The 19,164-nt window shown below is 34.8% G+C and overlaps 2 protein-coding genes across 3 annotated transcripts; both read right to left on the bottom strand.

Moving 5' to 3' along the window:
* Nucleotides 1–6,279: 6,279 nt before the first annotated feature.
* On the bottom strand, nucleotides 6,280–8,631 carry LOC144452733 (E3 ubiquitin-protein ligase TRIM45-like). Its single transcript, XM_078143880.1, has one exon. It carries the CDS (start codon nucleotides 8,629–8,631, stop codon nucleotides 6,280–6,282), a length of 2,352 nt encoding a protein of 783 aa, XP_078000006.1.
* A 2,369-nt stretch (nucleotides 8,632–11,000) lies between these two features.
* LOC144452625 (uncharacterized) lies at nucleotides 11,001–18,832 on the bottom strand. Of its 2 annotated transcripts, none has more exons than XM_078143746.1 (8): nucleotides 18,689–18,832; nucleotides 17,981–18,138; nucleotides 16,973–17,138; nucleotides 15,815–16,035; nucleotides 15,103–15,213; nucleotides 14,056–14,185; nucleotides 13,245–13,353; nucleotides 11,001–12,500 (listed from the first exon to the last, which is right to left on the bottom strand). In XM_078143746.1, exons 2-8 carry the CDS (start codon nucleotides 18,094–18,096, stop codon nucleotides 12,361–12,363), a joined length of 993 nt encoding a protein of 330 aa, XP_077999872.1. In that variant the 5' UTR covers nucleotides 18,097–18,138; nucleotides 18,689–18,832; the 3' UTR covers nucleotides 11,001–12,360. The 2 variants fall into 2 exon arrangements, with proteins under 2 accessions (XP_077999872.1, XP_077999873.1); XM_078143747.1 differs by lacking the exon at nucleotides 18,689–18,832 and adding an exon at nucleotides 18,400–18,640.
* Nucleotides 18,833–19,164: the final 332 nt, after the last annotated feature.

Below are 19,164 nucleotides of genomic sequence, written 5' to 3'. Positions count from 1 at the left end.
GGTATTTATGGATCAAGTTAGCAATTGAAAATTTATTTCAAATAAGCCCCCAAGATAGCCAAAGTTTGTGTTTTTCATTTTGTATCATTTACTTGTAGTTAGTTGTTTCCAGGACATTAAAGCTTAATTGTTCAGACATAATTTCCTTTCACTACTTCATTGTACTTTCACACATGACAGTAACAGCTACCAAATATGTAAGATATTTATTGCTAATTAAACTTAAATAAGCTTAGGGTATGGGCAAAGTTATGTAGTTATAGAGTGATAGAGTCTTCAATCACCTCAGGGAGAGCTTAAAGTAAATATAGCCAAGACTTACGTAGCCTCATGTATGGAGGAGCCGAGACAGAAGACAGCAGAGCCTTTGTATTCACAAATCCAGGGTGGACAACAGCTGGATGTCATGTATGGAGATTCAGGACAAAAATACAGCCTTCAAACTGTTGACAGTGAACACTATATACCATATCTATGGCCTTAATCCAAGTATTCATATCCATATCATAATACAAGTGTATTACACTGTCACAGTGTAGCCTGGCATTGTGTTGTACATATATCTCAGAACCAATGACAACAAAAATTATAATTACTTTCATATTATTGAATTTTATTTCATTTGACGTCTCTGACCACTGACACTGAGAGAGTCATGTTTAATTTTCACTGTTCTACAAAAATTACACATGATCACATTCTAAGATACTAACTGTCTGTCTGTCTGTCTGTCTGTATGTACACTACCATAGTAATTGAGTACAAAAAAAAGCTTACCTAGTTTTGCACAAAAGTTTTTTTTTCAATGAAATTGTAGCTATATGTCTGTACATAACTACACTTTTATTCACTTTTACTCATCTACCTAGGGATGCTTCACTGTTTTGTAACTAAAACATACAAATTTCACTACAGTTGAATTATGAGTTGAGCAAAGAGAAAGATGAAGATGTTTGAAACAAACTTGTTACAAAGATAAGGAGTGACAATTAAGATAGCCTTTGTGGTATTACTATTACTTCAGTGTTTTTGTTAGGGGCAGTACGTAGGTGAGGTTTACCGGATATCCTCAGTCAGGGTTCCTGAACAGTGTTTTCGTACTAGTCTAGATCATCATTTATTCATGGTTTTGAATCCAAAGATCTCTCCTCACCCATCTAGCTAAATGAGAAATAATGAACCAAAAGTTGTTTATGCAAATGAGTAAACCCTAGTGAAGAAGATCTGTACTGACCACCAAACTATAAATTATTCAAATTTGAAAATGTCCAACATACCTGATCAAATCATCACAATTAAAATAAAACACAAACCCATGACCATTTTGTGATGCACACACACACCACACACACAACTTGTAAACTGAACTCCAGAAGCTCATCTACATATAGTCTACAAGCTCATGGTGCTTCTTGAGGACAATTCCAATGAATAGCGCCCTCTATAGACTTGTACCAGAATGAGCCAGACTATTAGTTTGATCTATTTTGCATTTCTTCACTCAAGTCACATGATCACTCACATCACATGATCACTCAAGTCACATGATCACTCAAGTCACATGATCACTCTGAGATAACTGAAAGGATGAATATTCAAACTATTTATTTTGACATTGATAAAAAGAAAACCAAACATGGATAAGATTATGGTGACCTTTAACCCCACCACTCTATATTTCTTGTCCATTGTGTTACAGACCAGCTAGTACAGATCAAGGTTTTGTGTATTACTTTCATATTAACCTCTGTTTACCTTATCAACTCAAACTGATGCAGTGAATGACCTTTACTCTCAGTAGTCAAGTACCTGGTTGCCTAGTAACAACATCAGTTGATAAATGCATCACTCATACACTCCAATAAATACACATCATAGTTTGCATGTAATCTGAATCACAGAGAATGCAATTTAATAATCAGTTATATGAATATATTAAACATCATCTAAATATCTACTCTCGTACCATAGTAAGGGGAGACATCTAAAGATTGGTGTAGAGTAAAAACTAATTACTGGTACCCTTAGTTGGTGTGGTGGGGTGAGACCAAAAATAAGTTTTCATCACAAAATATATTAGTTTCAACAAAGCCAAAATGTAAACACTTTATATTGGGCAAAATCAAGTTATTACAGGGAGATAATATTGATAATATTGTTTTACCATGAGAGAAATTCTTCTCAAATAATTTTTTTTTTTTAATTTTTTTTTAATCAGATTAAGTATGACATAGTTTTGAAATACTGCAAATAAAATGTACAAAATATCCCCAAGTGGTGGGCCAGGTCTGAGTTAAAACTGAAATAATTTATTTGTTTTCATGTGACACCTATCTTTTGAAGTCTCCCCTAAGCAATTCATTAATTTCTGTGTAAAAAATATATATGTAGTACAATAGATATAGTAGTAGTCTCAGTTTCCCAGAATCCCATTGCTGGGGGCTCATGCAGCTACATTACCACTCAGATCAGATGAGAGTCTTGGGAAATGTAATCCAAAGATGCCCACACCGGAAGTCACAGTTATGAAAAATGGATTTACAAGGCATGTTAGTTGTAATTAAGATGTATCCGTCGCTTGAGAAGTAATAACCTGTCGTGAAGGTACCTGGATCATTCAGCCTACACTGTTGGACTTGAAGTATTCCCCAGCATGCACTGCTCTAGTAAAGAGAGCTTGTGTAGGTGAGTTTGGATCACATTTCCTTACACTCTTGTCTGGGTGGTCTTGTAGTAGAGGCCCAACATTCAAAATCTGGGTAACCGAGACTATTATGTACAGCAGAGTTCTGAATCAGGAATACACAGTTGTCTTTCCAAAAAGAGCCATTCCCACCGTTGGGGGCGCTGTTCTGCATTCTCTGCTAGTTGTCATTCTTGTCAACTTGTCTGCATATTCACTCTGCTGGTTTTATGACATTTTTTGTGGCAAATAATCAGAATCTAAAAAATTGTATATTCAATTTCTGAATGATTAATCACATTTCTTTTGACAAGGTATACATATTTTATATTTTTTTTACATATATATTTGAATACAAGTATTGACCAAAAATCAAGAATTAAGTTCAAATTTGTGCTCAAAAGTTTGTAGATAATCATCGATAGTGATTTTCTACACACTTTACCCCTCCCCCACCCAATCAACCCCACCTCCAGTGAAATGGTACAGCTCAGTAGTAAGGCTATCAGTGATGATATAGATATCTAGGTTACTATGGTGATAGCTCAGTAAGTTTCTGAGTAATAAGAGTAACTTATTTATATATACTTCTTAAAGTGGCAATATAGATGAGGATTGGGTATTTATTTTGGATTTTTAATTTATATAACAATTTTGTCATGGCTTACTACTTGAAAAATGAATATGAAACAACATATGCCAAGTCCTTGTTTATAACTCAATAAATTACAAAAACTTAATGAATGTGTGAAATCATTGTTATTGTAAGTACAATAATAAAGTTGTTACACATTTTTTTTTAGCTTTTCGCAATGAATTAGTTACAAATACACACTTTGTCAATGTTGTTTCACATTGATTTTTCAAGTAGGAAATCATGATAAAATTGTTTTACAAAATAAAAATCAAAAATAAATACCAAATCCTAATCCATATTGTCACTTTAATATGTAATAAGGAAACATTATACTTTCAGTGATATAAATGTCTTAGTTACTATGGTGATAGCTAAGTAGGTATCTGAGTAATATAACAAATAATTCTTAACATGAAATAAGGAAACATACTTTCAGTGGTGCTATAAATGTCTAGGTTACTATGGTGATACAGGGGTGAACAAATCATTTTGTGAACAGGGCGTCACCAGATAAGTGCTTTAAAAAATCCAGTGGTCCTGCTGAAAGAATTAGTGGTCCCAGGTCCCACTAATGTGAAACATTAAATCTTACCTATAAATCTGTATATTCAGACGACTTTTTAACATAGTTATTAACAGTAAGGTACTGGTCCGACAGACCAGACAAGGTAAAATTTGTGTGGTCCGCCCAAAAAAATCGCTAGTCCCTGACCTAGGACCAGTGGATTTGTTCACCCCTGGTGAGCTAAGTAGGTATCTGAGTATTATAACAAATAATTCTTAATTTGAAATGAGGAAACATACTTTCAATGATGCTATAAATGTCTTGGTTACTATGGTGATAAGCTAAGTAAGTTTCTGAGTAATAAGAGTAACATAAGTAAGTAGGCAGATCTACCATGAATATTAGTTATAGTAATTTTTTTCTAAAACTGTAAAGTTAGAAACAATTACGCCACCTTAGGCTTGGGGTCATGACCCCGATAATTTAGGTACCAGCCTTATATTTTCAGATTAAGATGGCTGTCATTGAAATATTGGAAGTATTGATCAAGTTATTGATGAAAAAACTTTGCGATAATTTTGGCAACTAAATGTCAAGTTTTACTACTACTGAAATAATGTGTTGATTGTCATTAGAATTCTAACATCATTTTTTCATAGGTTTCAAAGACATCTAAAAGATGAAGAATTTTTTTTTATCTTTTTTTTTTATCTTAATGAATTATATCAAAGTTGCGATGCGTAATTAGTTTGTAGTCTGTTGCCTTGAGATTTGTGAGAAAAGAGTTCCACAGTTCAATGCACAGTACATTGTCAGACTGGTGCTAGAAGCCAAGGATTTTATAATTGTTACAATTGTCTACGTGTACACACATATAAGATGTGAGCAGAGTGTTCACCTTGGTAATCAAGTTCTAAGTGTACACACATATAAGATGTCAACAGAGTATTCACCTTGGTAATGATCGAAGTTCTAAGTGTACACATATAAGATGTCAGCAGAGTGTTCACCTTGGTAATCAAGTTCTAAGTGTACACATATAAGATGTCAGTAGAGTGTTCACCTTGGTAGTCAAGTTCTAAGTGTACACACATATAAGATGTCAGCAGAGTGTTCACCTTGGTAATCAAGTTCTAAGTGTACACACATATAAGATGTCAACAGAGTGTTCACCTTGGTAATCAAGTTCTAAGTATACACACATATAAGATGTCAACAGAGTGTTCACCTTGGTAATCAAGTTCTAAGTATACACACATATAAGATGTCAGCAGAGTGTTCACCTTGGTAATCAAGTTCTAACTGTACACACATATAAGATGTCAACAGAGTGTTCACCTTGGTAATCAAGTTCTAACTGTACACACATATAAGATGTCAACAGAGTGTTCACCTTGGTAATCAAGTTCTAAGTGTACACACATATAAGATGTCAGCAGAGTGTTCACCTTGGTAATCAAGTTCTAAGTATACACACATATAAGATGTCAACAGAGTGTTCACCATGGTAATCAAGTTCTAAGTATACACACATATAAGATGTCAGCAGAGTGTTCACCATGGTAATCAAGTTCTAAGTATACACACATATAAGATGTCAGCAGAGTGTTCACCTTGGTAATCAAGTTCTAATTGTACACACATATAAGATGTCAGCAGAGTGTTCACCTTGGTAATCAAGTTCTAAGTATACACACATATAAGATGTCAGCAGAGTGTTCACCTTGGTAATCAAGTTCTAATTGTACACACATATAAGATGTCAGCAGAGTGTTCACCTAGGTAATCAAGTTCTAAGCGTACACACATATAAGATGTCAACAGAGTGTTCACCTTGGTAATCAAGTTCTAAGTGTACACTCATATAAAATGTCAGCAGGGTGTTCACTCCATGGTAGAGGGCGCTGTTTATGATCATTGGTTTTGAGAATCAAGAATTCCACAACTGAATTCTACATCTGGTAGTCACTGTCAAAGTATTGGTACTACTGTATGCACACAATATGAAACTGTTAATAGTTCACAGGATCTTGTAATTTTCAGATAGTGGTGATGTCTATATGTTGACTCAGATGTTCAAGTTAAGTGTCAGCTGGGTATAATGGTATAGATACTTTATTCAGTAGCAGTTGAAATAGTGATTGTACAATGGAAATAACAATTTTGGATTAATTTAATTGTTCCTGGTTTGGCAGTCTAATGGAGGAGTTGCCATGGTTATTTGACTCTTGAAGATATGATCATTTCTAGTCATCAGGAAACTTGAAGTTTCTTCCATTGTTGTAACATTGTGGTCTCTGTATATAGTTATATTGGCTACAGTTTGACAACATTTAGGAATGAAGTATCTCAATAATCCTCTAAGTCTTAGATGTGTGGTTATTACAAAATATTGTTTCTAGCAATGTTCATCACATACAGATGAGATTGATGTTGACTTTGTGGTTTCTTTCTTCATTGAGTGAAGATCTTCAGACAGTCACTTTTACAGTCTACGACAACAACTTTGACAGGCCAGTCATCAGTTAGTGCCACAGAAGTTGGTATCACCAATCCATCTTCTTCACTATCAATACGGCGTATGAATTCACCCTTCTTGTCAAATTTCTGTACTCTCTTAGTGCCTTGCTCTGCAATGTACAGAAATTCATCTTTGTCAGCTGCCACTGATTCTGGCCAATACAGGTCACCATCTTCTTTCCCATAGTCACCAAACTGAAACAGGAATTGACAATCTTGATTGAAGACCTGTATACGATTGTTGTTGAAGTCTGCTACATACAGTCTTCCTTGTCTGCTGACACAAAGATGTGCAGGTGCTCTGAAATGAGCTGGTCCAGTTCCATAACTGCCTACTGTAGTGATGTATTTACCATTCTGGGTGTATTTACAGATACAGTGCGTTGTCTTGTCAGTGCCATCACCTTTACCATCATAGTCAGTCACATAAACAGCGCCATCTACAGGGCTGATAGCTATACCATATGGAGACTTCATTTCTTTCTGTCCAAAGCATCTGATAAGGTTTCCATCCTCGTCACTTACAACTATCTGCTTATTACCCCAATCTGTCGTGAAATAATTTCCATCATCTGACACTGCTACATCATTTGGAATGAATTTCTTCTTAAACTGAGAGAATGTAATAAATCTAATATGATTCCCATCCGTATCTATGACTTGTATCCTATTATTCCATTTATCAGCAACAACATATTGTCTTCTTTTGTTCATGATGACACAAGTTGGTCTATCAAAGCATCCTTTCCTACTACCAGACTTCCCCAGTGTCTTCACCAATCTTTTGGTGACAGGAATATTGAAAGGTGATCCTTGTATTAGTTGATCTCCAATTGCCATGGTAACTTGATGTCTGCCTTCCATTTCTCCTCTGACAGTGAATACTAGTGTACCATCTCTGTTGTCAGTTACTTTGACATCTTCTCTTGTTCCATCTGGTTTTCTCATCTCAGCTTTCACAGCTGGTGTTGGTATGACTTGTCTTCCCTGGCCGTCTTTGGTTCTGATCACTATGTCACCTGACTCTCCTTCTAGTAGCTTTGATGGAAGTTTGTCAACAGTACACTTGGAGGCACATATCTCGGACATTGTTGTTTTCACTCTACCAGTATCACTGGGATAACCTCTTGACCTTTGACCCATGTAGGAGCCTACCACATTTCTGGTTTCAGTTGCCATGTCACTTTTCCCTGTCTTTCTGCACAGCAATCCCAGCATGCCATGTCCTGGAACTTCTGTAGCTGGCTTAAATTCAATTACTTCTGGTTTAATGTTTGGGTTTGTTTCCATGGTGATAAGAGCTTCAATATGCTGTACTGTTTGCTGTTTATTGGTCATCAGCTGAGCAGCACTCCCATGATACATCAGTGCCTCTAGATAACCACATGTACTTGTAATATTGCCATGTTTCATTTCCCATTCATCTATTTGGACTTCAGCAGTTTTCACTTTCTGTCCATACTCTGACTTCAACTCATCTACCAATCTCTTCTCTTCCTTCCTTATTTTCTGTACCATCTCATCTGCTTTCTTTCTCACCTTCTTTTCTTCTTCCTGACACTGTACCTGTAGTTGGTTTCTGGTCTGTTTGACATCTGATTTACATCTTTCAGTTTCCTTTTCTTTCTTTCTCAGCTTTGTCACCATTTCCATCAACTCTATGGTGTACTTATCTGCTGCCTCTTTGAGTACTTTGTGGACATGTTTCTCGCTGCGATGTTTAATCATGGCACAGTCAGTACACATAGTGACTTGACAGGTCTCACAGAAGTATTTGACTTCATTCTCTGGGTGAACATTGCAGTAGACTTTTTGTGGTAGTAAACGACTAGTAGACCTTCCTTCTTTATACTCTTCTACTGTAATAATGGTATGATTTCTACTCACTTTAGCTCTTTTGTGAGGTTTTGTACACGAAGGACAAATATTGATATTACAATCTACACACCTGTTTGTTGCTGTTTTTTCATCACATCCTTCACAAAGCCCTGGTTTGGATACATCAGTTGGTTGACACCTCCCAACTATGTCAAGCAGTGAGTTCATGAAGAAGTTGGCTTTAAGTCCAGGAACACCATTTTGAGGTAATTCACAGGGTGTATCACAGACCGAGCACTGCAACCTGCCTTTTCTTTCAACAATCTTGATCAGACATTCTTGACAAAATGTATGATCACATGGTAAGACTTTAGGATTCTTGTACTCCTCTAAACAGATTGTACAGGAAAGGTAATCATCTCCAAGTTCTTTTAGAAATGTTTCCAAATCTGGAATCGCAGTCGCCATGTTGGCCAGTCACAGGTGTATAAGACTAAATCTCAGTAGAAACTTCTCAGAGAACCCCCTAACTTGTGAGTATTTTACAGCTACAATCAAAGCTACTTTGGATTATTTAGTGTGTTGCCATGGTTTACTGATAAAACTTCAAACACTTAAAGGTTCCTGTGAGAAGATCAAGCATTGTTCAACTGGGCACAGTGACACAGGTGATAAAATTTGGTAGTCTGGACCTGTCACCGTGTACAAAAGTCAAATAGTTCATTCAACTACTAGTAAATCATTATTTAAATTGTGTCTGGTGTCTAATTAACAGAATCCATCAGATGCTAAAATATTCTCACTAATTTGCATACAAATACATATATTCTTACTACATTCTCACTATATTCTTGTTATTTTGCATGCAAATATCTCAATAGATAAACTAGATTCTTACTAGTTCCTTAGTAGATTCTCAGTTTTCTTGCTAATTTGCCTATAAATATCTAATAGATAATTTACTAGATTACTTGATTCTCACTAATAAATTGCATACAAATATCTAATATCTAATTCACAAGATTCTCACTATATTCTTCCTAGATCCTGTTTTCTTGCTAATTTGCATACAAATATGTAATAGAGAATTTACTAGATTTTTACTAGATTCTCATTGTTTTCTCGCTAATTTGCATACAGATATCTAATAGAGAATTTCCAGGATTCTCACTCTCTTCTCAATAAGTTGCATACAAATATCTGGTAGATATTTACAAGATTTTTACTAGCTAGATTCTCACTAGATTTATGTATGTGCCTGTACGAACTAGACTAAATACTCAATATAGAATTATGAGTTATCATAAAAAAATGATTTTGACAAATGTCAAAAAAAAAGTTAACTCAACTATATCATGATTTGTATTGTACCTGGCATAGCAAATATACAGTAAATGTATTTAGTTTAGTTTATGTACACCATCTATTTTGTGTCCAAACTATTGACCAAACTATGTACTCGTTTCTTTAACTGTACGAACGAGATTAAATACTGTGATAATGTGTTATCATAAAAAGACAATGACAAAAGTCAGAGTTCATTCAGCTGTAATGATTTGTATATTCATGTAACTTGTGATGTCTAGTGATGTAAAAATTCCTAATGTACAGTTTGTGTTTGTCATAGTTTAGTAGATATTTCAGTTCAAACCAGTGTTTGTGTACAAAAGTCAAGTAGTTCTTTCAACTCAATAATGATTTATATTGTGTCTGGTGCTTTTTCAAGTAGGAAGATGTGATAAAATTGTTTTATAAATTAAAATCCAAAATAAATACCACATCCTTATCCATACGACTACTTTGACTTGAACTTGAATAGATTTGAGAGCTTTTGAACTTCATAAAAGAAATATCAGAAAAACATGTTTTCATTTGGACATTACAAAATGTCATCGAAATAAATCTAAATACAATGTCTATACAGCCATATCAGTTTTCTAGTTTCCTCAGATATCATTTATTTCCACTATTAGATCTATACCAACGACCAAACTAGAAATTATTCAAATTTAAAAATCTCCAACCTAAATCATGACCATATGATAGAATCCCCATGTCAATTTTGTGATTATTATTATTATTACGATTATTATTACCATGCTTGCTATGGCATATTGTTATGCTATAAAGATTGATTGATTGATTGATTGATTGATTGATTGATTATTGACTTTATTTAACCATGATAAATTGTTGAGTCATATGCTCTTCTTGTACAATGTCAGACAATGTTGAACAGACCGGTATTTATGTATGAAGTTAGAAATTGCTAATTAAACTTAAATAAGCTTAGGGTATGGGCAAAGTTACATAGTTATAAAGTGATAGAGTCTTCAATCACCTCAGGGAGAGCTTAAAGTAAATATCGCCAAGACAACTGAGCCTTATGTATGGAGATCTAAGACAGAAGACAGCAGAGCCTTTATATACACATCCAGGATGGGGTGATCATGTTCATAATATATGTATTACTGTAGTCTAGCATTGTGTTGTACATCTCATTCTCAGATTCAACAAGTTATAGTGTTCATAATATGTGTATTACTGCATGTAGTCTGGCATTGTGTTGTACATCTCAGAACCAACAAGCTATAGTGTTCATAATATGTGTATTACTGTAGTCTGGCATTGTCTTGTACATCTCAGAACCAACAAGTTATAGTGTTCATAATATGTGTATTACTGTAGTCTGGCATTGTGTTGTACATCTCAGAACTAACAAGTTATAGTATTCATAATATGTGTATTACTGCATGTAGTCTGGCATTGTGTTGTACATCTCAGAACCAACAAAAAATCTTATCAACCAATGACAACAAAAATCAAAATTACTTTTAAATTATTGAATTTTATTTCATTTGATGTCTCTGACCACTGACACTGAGAGAGTCATGTTTAATTTTCACTGTTTTATAAAAATTACACATGATCACATTCTAAGATACTACTGTCTGTTTGTCTGTCTGTCTGTATGTACACTACCATAGTAATTGAGTACAAAAAAAAAGCTTACCTGGTTTTGCACAAGTTTTTTTTTTCAATGAAATTGTAGCTATATGTCTGTACATAACTACACTTTTATTCACTTTTACTCATCTACCTAGGGATGCTTCACTGTTTTGTAACTAAAACATACAAATTTCACTACAGTTGAATTATGAGTTGAGCAAAGAGAAAGATGAAGATGTTTGAAACAAACTTGTAACAAAAATAAGGAGTGACAATTAAGATAGCCTTTGTGATATACTTCCTCAGTGTTTTTGTTAGGGGCAGTAAGTAGGTGAGGTTTACCGGATATCCTCGGTCACGGTTCCTGAAGTGTTTTTGTACTAGTCTAGATGCTATCCATGGTTTTGAATCCAAAGATGTCTCCTCACCCGTCTAGCTAAATGAGAAATCATGAACCAAAAGTTGTTTATGCAAATGAGTACACCCCAGCTTGTAGAATGATGTAAACAATGTATAAGTAGCATCCTGATATGGCAAATATACCATATATGGACATTATGTAAATGCCCTCAAAAAACACTGACTTACTATTGGGTAAAATTCTGTGATTACCATATTTGGACATTATGTAAATGCAAAAAAAAAACTGACTTATTATTGGGCAGAATTCTGTGATTACCATATTTGGACAATATGTAAATGCTCCCAAAACACTGACTTATTATTGGGTAGAATTCTTTGATAACAAAGATATGTGACTGTGTGGGTGGGTGACTTTGAAGTTGAAATTTCATCTTGGACCTCAATGAGTTAGACGTGAGATGAGATTTGAAGCTATTGATTGCATCATCCATTTGTAACCTTCACATTACAGGATTCTGACGACTCGATCATTGACCTTCACACAAAGAAGGTCAAGTTAGATCATTCCGCTGATGAAAGCTGTAGTGTTGACAGCTGAACGTTTCGGTGAAAAAATATTCGGTATTGAGAACAAAAGTTCAATTTGTGACAATATGTATTACCAATACAGATGAACTTTCATGATAGGATTCTAACATGTTTTCAGAAACCCACAGTGACTAATTAATGAAATTACCACAACTGAACCGACCTTGAGATACAGTTTATCAAAGAAACAACACACAAAAAACTGTATCACCATAACTTCACTCTACTTAGGAAAAGATTTTAAAAGATAAAAATTAAAAGCGTTGAAATACTTAAATAAAAGATAGAAGAAATTTATTATTCTAAGAAATCTACAACTTCAGCAAGTTCTCTTTTCCTAGCTTCATGATGAGCCCACCTGTCTTCAGCTAACTTTGGTGCAATATTCCATTCTCCATGGTAAATTCTATTATTGCAGCCTGGACACAACTTTCCACCTACAAATCAATAAAATATGCAAGTATGTTAGAAAAAGGAACTTGCAAACCAGCCACCTTGGAAAGTGTATCATGGGAATTCAAATCAACCATTTTGAATGGTGCATCATAGGAAATGTATGCCAGCCATTTTGAATGGTGCGTTATGGGAATGCAATACCATTCCATGAATTTATCATGTTTGTAAACAATATGTCACACTGTAACCACATGTATCCTTGTCTCTGTTGCCATAGTGACAGGACTCTCCTCATCACACTAGTAATACTGAAACTACCGGTACAAATAATCCCAAAGTCCTTTGCATCTGTAGTCTCGGTTACCCAGCCTCTACAAGCTGAGAGCTATGCTACGAGACCATCCCAAACAAGAGTCTGAGTCCAACTATTCCGTGCAATTAAGTAGCCACAGATAATCCCATAGTCCTTTATGTCTGAGCATGCTCAGTTCCCTATTAAGTAGCCTCTGGAGTGGTGCATCATGGGAGTACTTTATGTCCAACATTGCAGGGTGAATGATGTTGGATGTTATACCCCAAATATTTCGATTCATATCATTCTGATATATATTAATTACAACAAACAGGCCACTTTTTATGCTTGGAAGAAATATACTCTGTGACTTCTGTTGTGGGGTAGTTGGAACATGGTTTCCCCAGACTCCCGTCTGGGAGGTCTCGTAGCAGAGCCCTCAGCAGTGAGAGTCTGGGTAACAAAGACTATTGCATCTGAGGAGACACTTTACCTGTAAATGGTGGTGTTTTCATATATTTATCTAGACAACCACGATGATAGATATGTCCACAGTATACTCTTTCAAGAAATCTCTCACTGCTTGGATCACTAACAGCACTCTGAAAGGCAGAAATGATAATCAGTCATAATATTTTGTGAAGTACAGTACAGATGCAGAAGTAGTATGTTTAATTAGAGACTATAATCTGGAAAGGATTGATGAAAATTGGGTAAAAGTAACGGGAAAAATGAAGTTTTGAATTGAAAGATTGTTTTACTACACATTTAATTATATGGGCTATCTCTGGTTACAGCATATATCGTACCATTCACGAGCCATTTAGAACAAAAATTATGGAATATATACTCTGGTCATTCTACGTCACGACAACATGTGTCTATGTCACTGGTTCTGCTGTGTTTGAAATATAAATCAAAATGTTCAAAATTACCATTACTTTCCCCAATTTTTCTTTTATATTACTGGTGCTCATATAATTATGTTATTTTTCAATATTTTTGTTCATTCAGTTGGAAAATACTCATGACCTAAGGGTCGTCTACGTCATGACAACACGCGTCTACATCACTGTTCTGCTGTGTTTGAAATCTAAATCAAATGTCTATCGACTCTTAGTGACAAAGACCCCTTAGGTCACTTGTATATTTCCTTGGCTGAACGAAGACAAATATTGGGCAATAACATCTAAGTAGACTCAGTGGATTAAGTGGTCTAGGGTTAACACTAACCTGTAACATGCTGTAGTATATTGGGTAAGTGTACGAAAATAATTGTTAATATCTTCCCTTCCTGTACATACCTTAGGATCTGGAGGAAATCCATTTTCTTGACAAACTTGGCAAGGTTCTTTGGGATACTTTCGTATACAATCTTCTACAAGAAATTTTGCTACTCTTTTCAGTGATGGCTTGGGTTCAAAAGGAGGATCTCTGTAAAGACATCAAACCAAGTCAGATATTTTGTATGTTGGGTTCCTTCTGTATAAATTAAGTAATGTTGGATTTCCTAAAGTACATAAGTATTTCATGGGGAATTCCTGGCTAAATCATAGAGCGCGTGCCTCCATCAACATTGATGGAGGGTCTATGATTTAAATTATATAAACATAATTCTCAGGGCTTTTTTTATGACTATTTCGCAGTTGTACATTTTATTTCAGATTAATTATAAAGTCATAATATTTCTCATTGAATAGTGGATTGTTAGGTTTCATAATGTAAAATACAGTTATAGTGCAGTGCAGTGTAATACAGTACAGTACACTTCACAGCACTATAGTACAGCACAGCACAGCAGAGTACTGAGTGCAGTACAGAATAGTGCAGTGCAGTGCAGTACACTTCACGACACTATAGTATAGCACAGCACAGCAGAGTACTGAGTGCAGTACAGAATAGTGCAGTGCAATACACTTCACGACACTATAGTATAGCACAGCACAGCACAACAGAGTACTGAGTGCAGTACAGAATAGTGCAGTGCAGTGCAGTACACTTCACGACACTATAGTACAGCACAGCACAGCACAGCAGAGTACTGAGTGCAGTACAGAATAGTGCAGTGCAGTACAGGACAGTACACTTCATGACACTATAGTACAGTACAGCACAACATGGCAGAGTACAGTGCAGAATAGTGCTGTGCAGTGCACAGTACATTTTAGCAGAATTGTTTGTAGTAATTTAATTTCAAATTCAGTGTTCCATGCTTCTAAGGTCAGAAACCTTGACTTGGAGTAAATATCTTCATGAGATAGTAACACTTGACAAATCTCTTGGCTCAGTGTAGAGAGCTTATTCAGATAGCAACATAACACAAATTTCTGGGCTAAGAACATACAACTTACTTTGGTTTCTTTTTAAGTGGTGGAACAACACATTGTCGTGCTTTTTCTACAGCTTGACTGATAAATGCTGGACAAAAATGTCTGGGGAAGTTGTTACCTCTTTCTTCTATACTGTAAAAGGTAAGAAATACACATATAAATTAATATAAAATTAACACTAAATTTGCTTATCACAAAATTCATTCTTGTTGCCGTGTTCTGAACACAGCGCCCTCAATAGACAACTCTTAGAGTAGCTGTGAGTAACATTATAGGACTTTGACACTGATGTACATTTTTCAGTTTTTTAACTCCCAAGCAGTTTCAAGTACAAAATTTTCCTCCTTTAAAAAAATACTTGATCAGATTTCACTGATAACAGTTCAGTCTTAGGAGAGGAATATGTCTAGTGATGATCGACTAACAACCAATGTAGCCCTGATCCAATTCATTATACAACAGATGTAGTTATCCCATACAATAATGACTCGCAAGAAGTGTGTTCTCTAGGCCAATTTGAAGCACCACTGACACACAAATTTCTTGTGATGCACCAAAGTCTGGTACTGTGCATGGCATCTCACAGCCAGTACAACCCCTCAGTCAACTTGTTATGGCATAATGCAACACAGCAGGCTCTTGCAATACACAGTACACCAAATCTGCTTTATCCCTTGCTGTGTAGTGGCCTGGGTCAGAGGTCAGAGGTCACAGGTCATATCATTTCACTTACCTAATTTGTGTCACTGGATAGTCATCAGGGACTGTAAATTTGAGTTGACAGTAATAATTATCTTGATTAATCGTCATGGAGATCACACCAGATTTTTGCTTAGTTTTTAGTTCATCTTTTGATGTGATGAGGTCATTTTTGATAAAACTGAGTTCGTCACTGCATACAGTAAATGGGTTGTCATATAAAAGTTGATTTAGAAACTGTAAAACGGGTAAAACCTGTAGAGAAGAAAAGAATGAAATAATGAAATAAAAGTACAAGATATTAGGGAAATGAAAAGTACATTTTAAAGGTTGAGTCAGTGTTTTTTGTTTGGAGCAGTCACCAGGAAAAATCTTCATGAATTCCCAAACTATTTTACTGGGATCTCAAATTAACCAAAGATTTGATACAATTTGTATTTGAATCAATGCAAGGTTTATATAGGACTATACACACAAGACAATGATATTCAAGTTAGGGATTTCCAGGGTAGGGATACAATGAGAACACACAGTAACACTCACAAACCCAATAGGGAACTCGCAAACCCGCCATATTGAATGTTGCATCATGGGAAATAGGATAATAAATACAAATGAATTTGTATTGTAAACAATACTGCTACATAGTTTGCAACCTGACCATTGTGGGAGGTTTATTTTATCAGTAGCTCCAGATTAGGTATTACTATTAGGATAATTAACCACAGATAATCCCATAATCCTTTGTGTCTGAGCATGCTCACTCTGGATTGCAAGTTCCCTATTGTTACAAATGAAAATTTGCACTCACAAAGTACAAATAAATAGCAATGTGATTCCCAAATTGTTTTGAATTTGTAAATATGAATTTTTAATTATAACTGTGAACCCTGAGTGAGGCCATTAACATTGATTCTCACAAACCCAATTATACTACTGTGATATTAACCACCAATGCATGCTGACCATTCTATAGTACTATTGCCTTGATCAATTTCTCATCAGGAACCTAGCTTAGTTTTTAGTTTGTGTATTAACTTATGTTGGATTACAATTTGATCATCTTGCCATTGTAACATCTTTCAGCTAAAATTTAGCTAATATTTCACCAGGAAATTAATTTACTGTTTTGAACTACTATTTCTGGGATAGATGCTAAATGTAACAGGAAGTACATACATTTCAGTCTTACCTGTTTTTTTCCTTTCAATTTCTTTGATTCTTCTTCGGCTAATTTTGTAACTCGATCTAACAACTTTTCAGGAATTGTTTTACTTTTTAATTCCACAATTATGTGATTTTCGGGGTATTTAGGTGAAAATTGCAAACAGGCATCAAACTGTCTGTGTTTGGTTTTTCTGTAGATGAAAACAATGTGGGCGATACTCAGTATTTATCTTAACATAAATTAATCAGTTTATGATGTACAAGTTTCCAAGCCATGACACAGAATTCAGTTAAAAGACTCACAAGAACACATAAGTTTTCAAATTTGTTCTCAGTAAAGGAGACCACCACTCCAGGAAATAAAGGTATTTCATAAACTTCGGCTTCTTGAGAGTGATTCAACATTGCATGAATTTCACATAATGACAAAGACACACCAAAATGAAACTCTAAAACTTTATGAATATTCACAAAGACTATTCATTAATCCTAAGTGCTTATTACCTTCAGATAGTCATGAATATTCATTGTTCATCTGCACACACACACACATACACATACACACACATACATACATATATACATACATACATACATACATACATACATACATACATACATACATACATACATACATACATACATACATACATACATACATACAATAACATACATACATACATATACACACACATACATACATACATACATACATACATACATACATACATACATACATACATTATACATACATACATGATACATACATACATACATACATACATACATACATACATACATACATACATACATACATACATACATACATACATACATACATACATACATACATACATACATACATACATACATACATACATACATACATACATACATACATACATACATACATACATACATACATACATACATACATACATACATACATACATACATACATACATACATACATACATACATACATGCTGTGATACTTTACAAATCATTCTCCAGACACCACTTTGTTACTTACACAAGCCGTACTCTAACAGACACAGGATGACATGCTATAAGGGTACTTCCTTCTAGCTCAGAGTGACATTTCTTCTTTAATTCTTCTAATTCGGACTCAATAAATCCACTTGCCATTTTGGGACTGTTCAAAAACTACTCATCCAAATCAAAGGTCACCTGTAACATAACCCAAAACACAGTTGCACTGGTTATGAAATCTAACTGAAACTTGGGAAAGAACATAGTAAATAGTACTAATTTATTTCTGAAATGGTACTGTTACTCACTTTACTAAAACAAATTTTCTCTCATCACGATCACGATCACAGAGGAAGACAAATGGTCGGGCAATAAAGTTTCTCTCTCTGAATAAAATTCTCTGTGTGGTAAAAATCAATGTCTGTACGAAGCTGAACAGTTTTAAAAATATCTACACACGTTTTTGACATATTTTGAAGAAATGATCACATCGGCAGCGGCATAGCAATCGCGAACTCTAGGGCTAAGGCCCTAACTGGGGCAGTGGGGTGACATTCGGCCGACTCGTAGCTCTGCCATTACAACTACATCGCAGATTTGTGATCTCAGTACTTCTATTCCTAAATTATATATACGGGGACATCTACAAGAACTCGATATTGAAAGATCCTGATGTCAAATTAACCAAGAAGCCATGATATCAACACAATATTGAAGTGAAGTGAGAAATACACAGCAGAAACTTTACCTGTCGTCCATATTGTAAACTAAACCCCGTAGGTTTTAGGGAAAAAATAATTATGGCAGCATTTACACTACTATTCTGTTTACATATTTATTTGACAAAAGTATCCTCTTCATTATATATTCTGGTCTTTATGTAAGACAAATTTGTTTCTATCGTACATTTACGTTGCTGTGAAATTGTTCATTTTGAAAAAATATATGATTTTCATTGTTGAGTTTGTGACAAGAATAACTTTTGATGAGTTAGGGGTACTTAAACTCCTAATTTTTTTATGTAGATTTTAGGGTGGACTGATGTGAGTATATTATGTTATTTTATAAAATAAATGTGTCATTAGACCGAAAACAACAAGAATGGAGTAAATAGTAGTGATAAAAATAAAATATAAAAATGATACAATCAACATATTAACAGTAAAAATAATTGTTGTACGAGGATGCATGATGTCATTTCCGTAAACAAAGAATGAGCTCACC

Source organism: Glandiceps talaboti, chromosome 23, assembly GCF_964340395.1.
Source record: "Glandiceps talaboti chromosome 23, keGlaTala1.1, whole genome shotgun sequence".
NCBI classification, from domain to species: domain Eukaryota; kingdom Metazoa; phylum Hemichordata; class Enteropneusta; family Spengelidae; genus Glandiceps; species Glandiceps talaboti.
The sequence above is the reverse complement of the archived record's forward strand: the minus strand, read 5'-3'. Positions and strand labels throughout refer to the sequence as shown.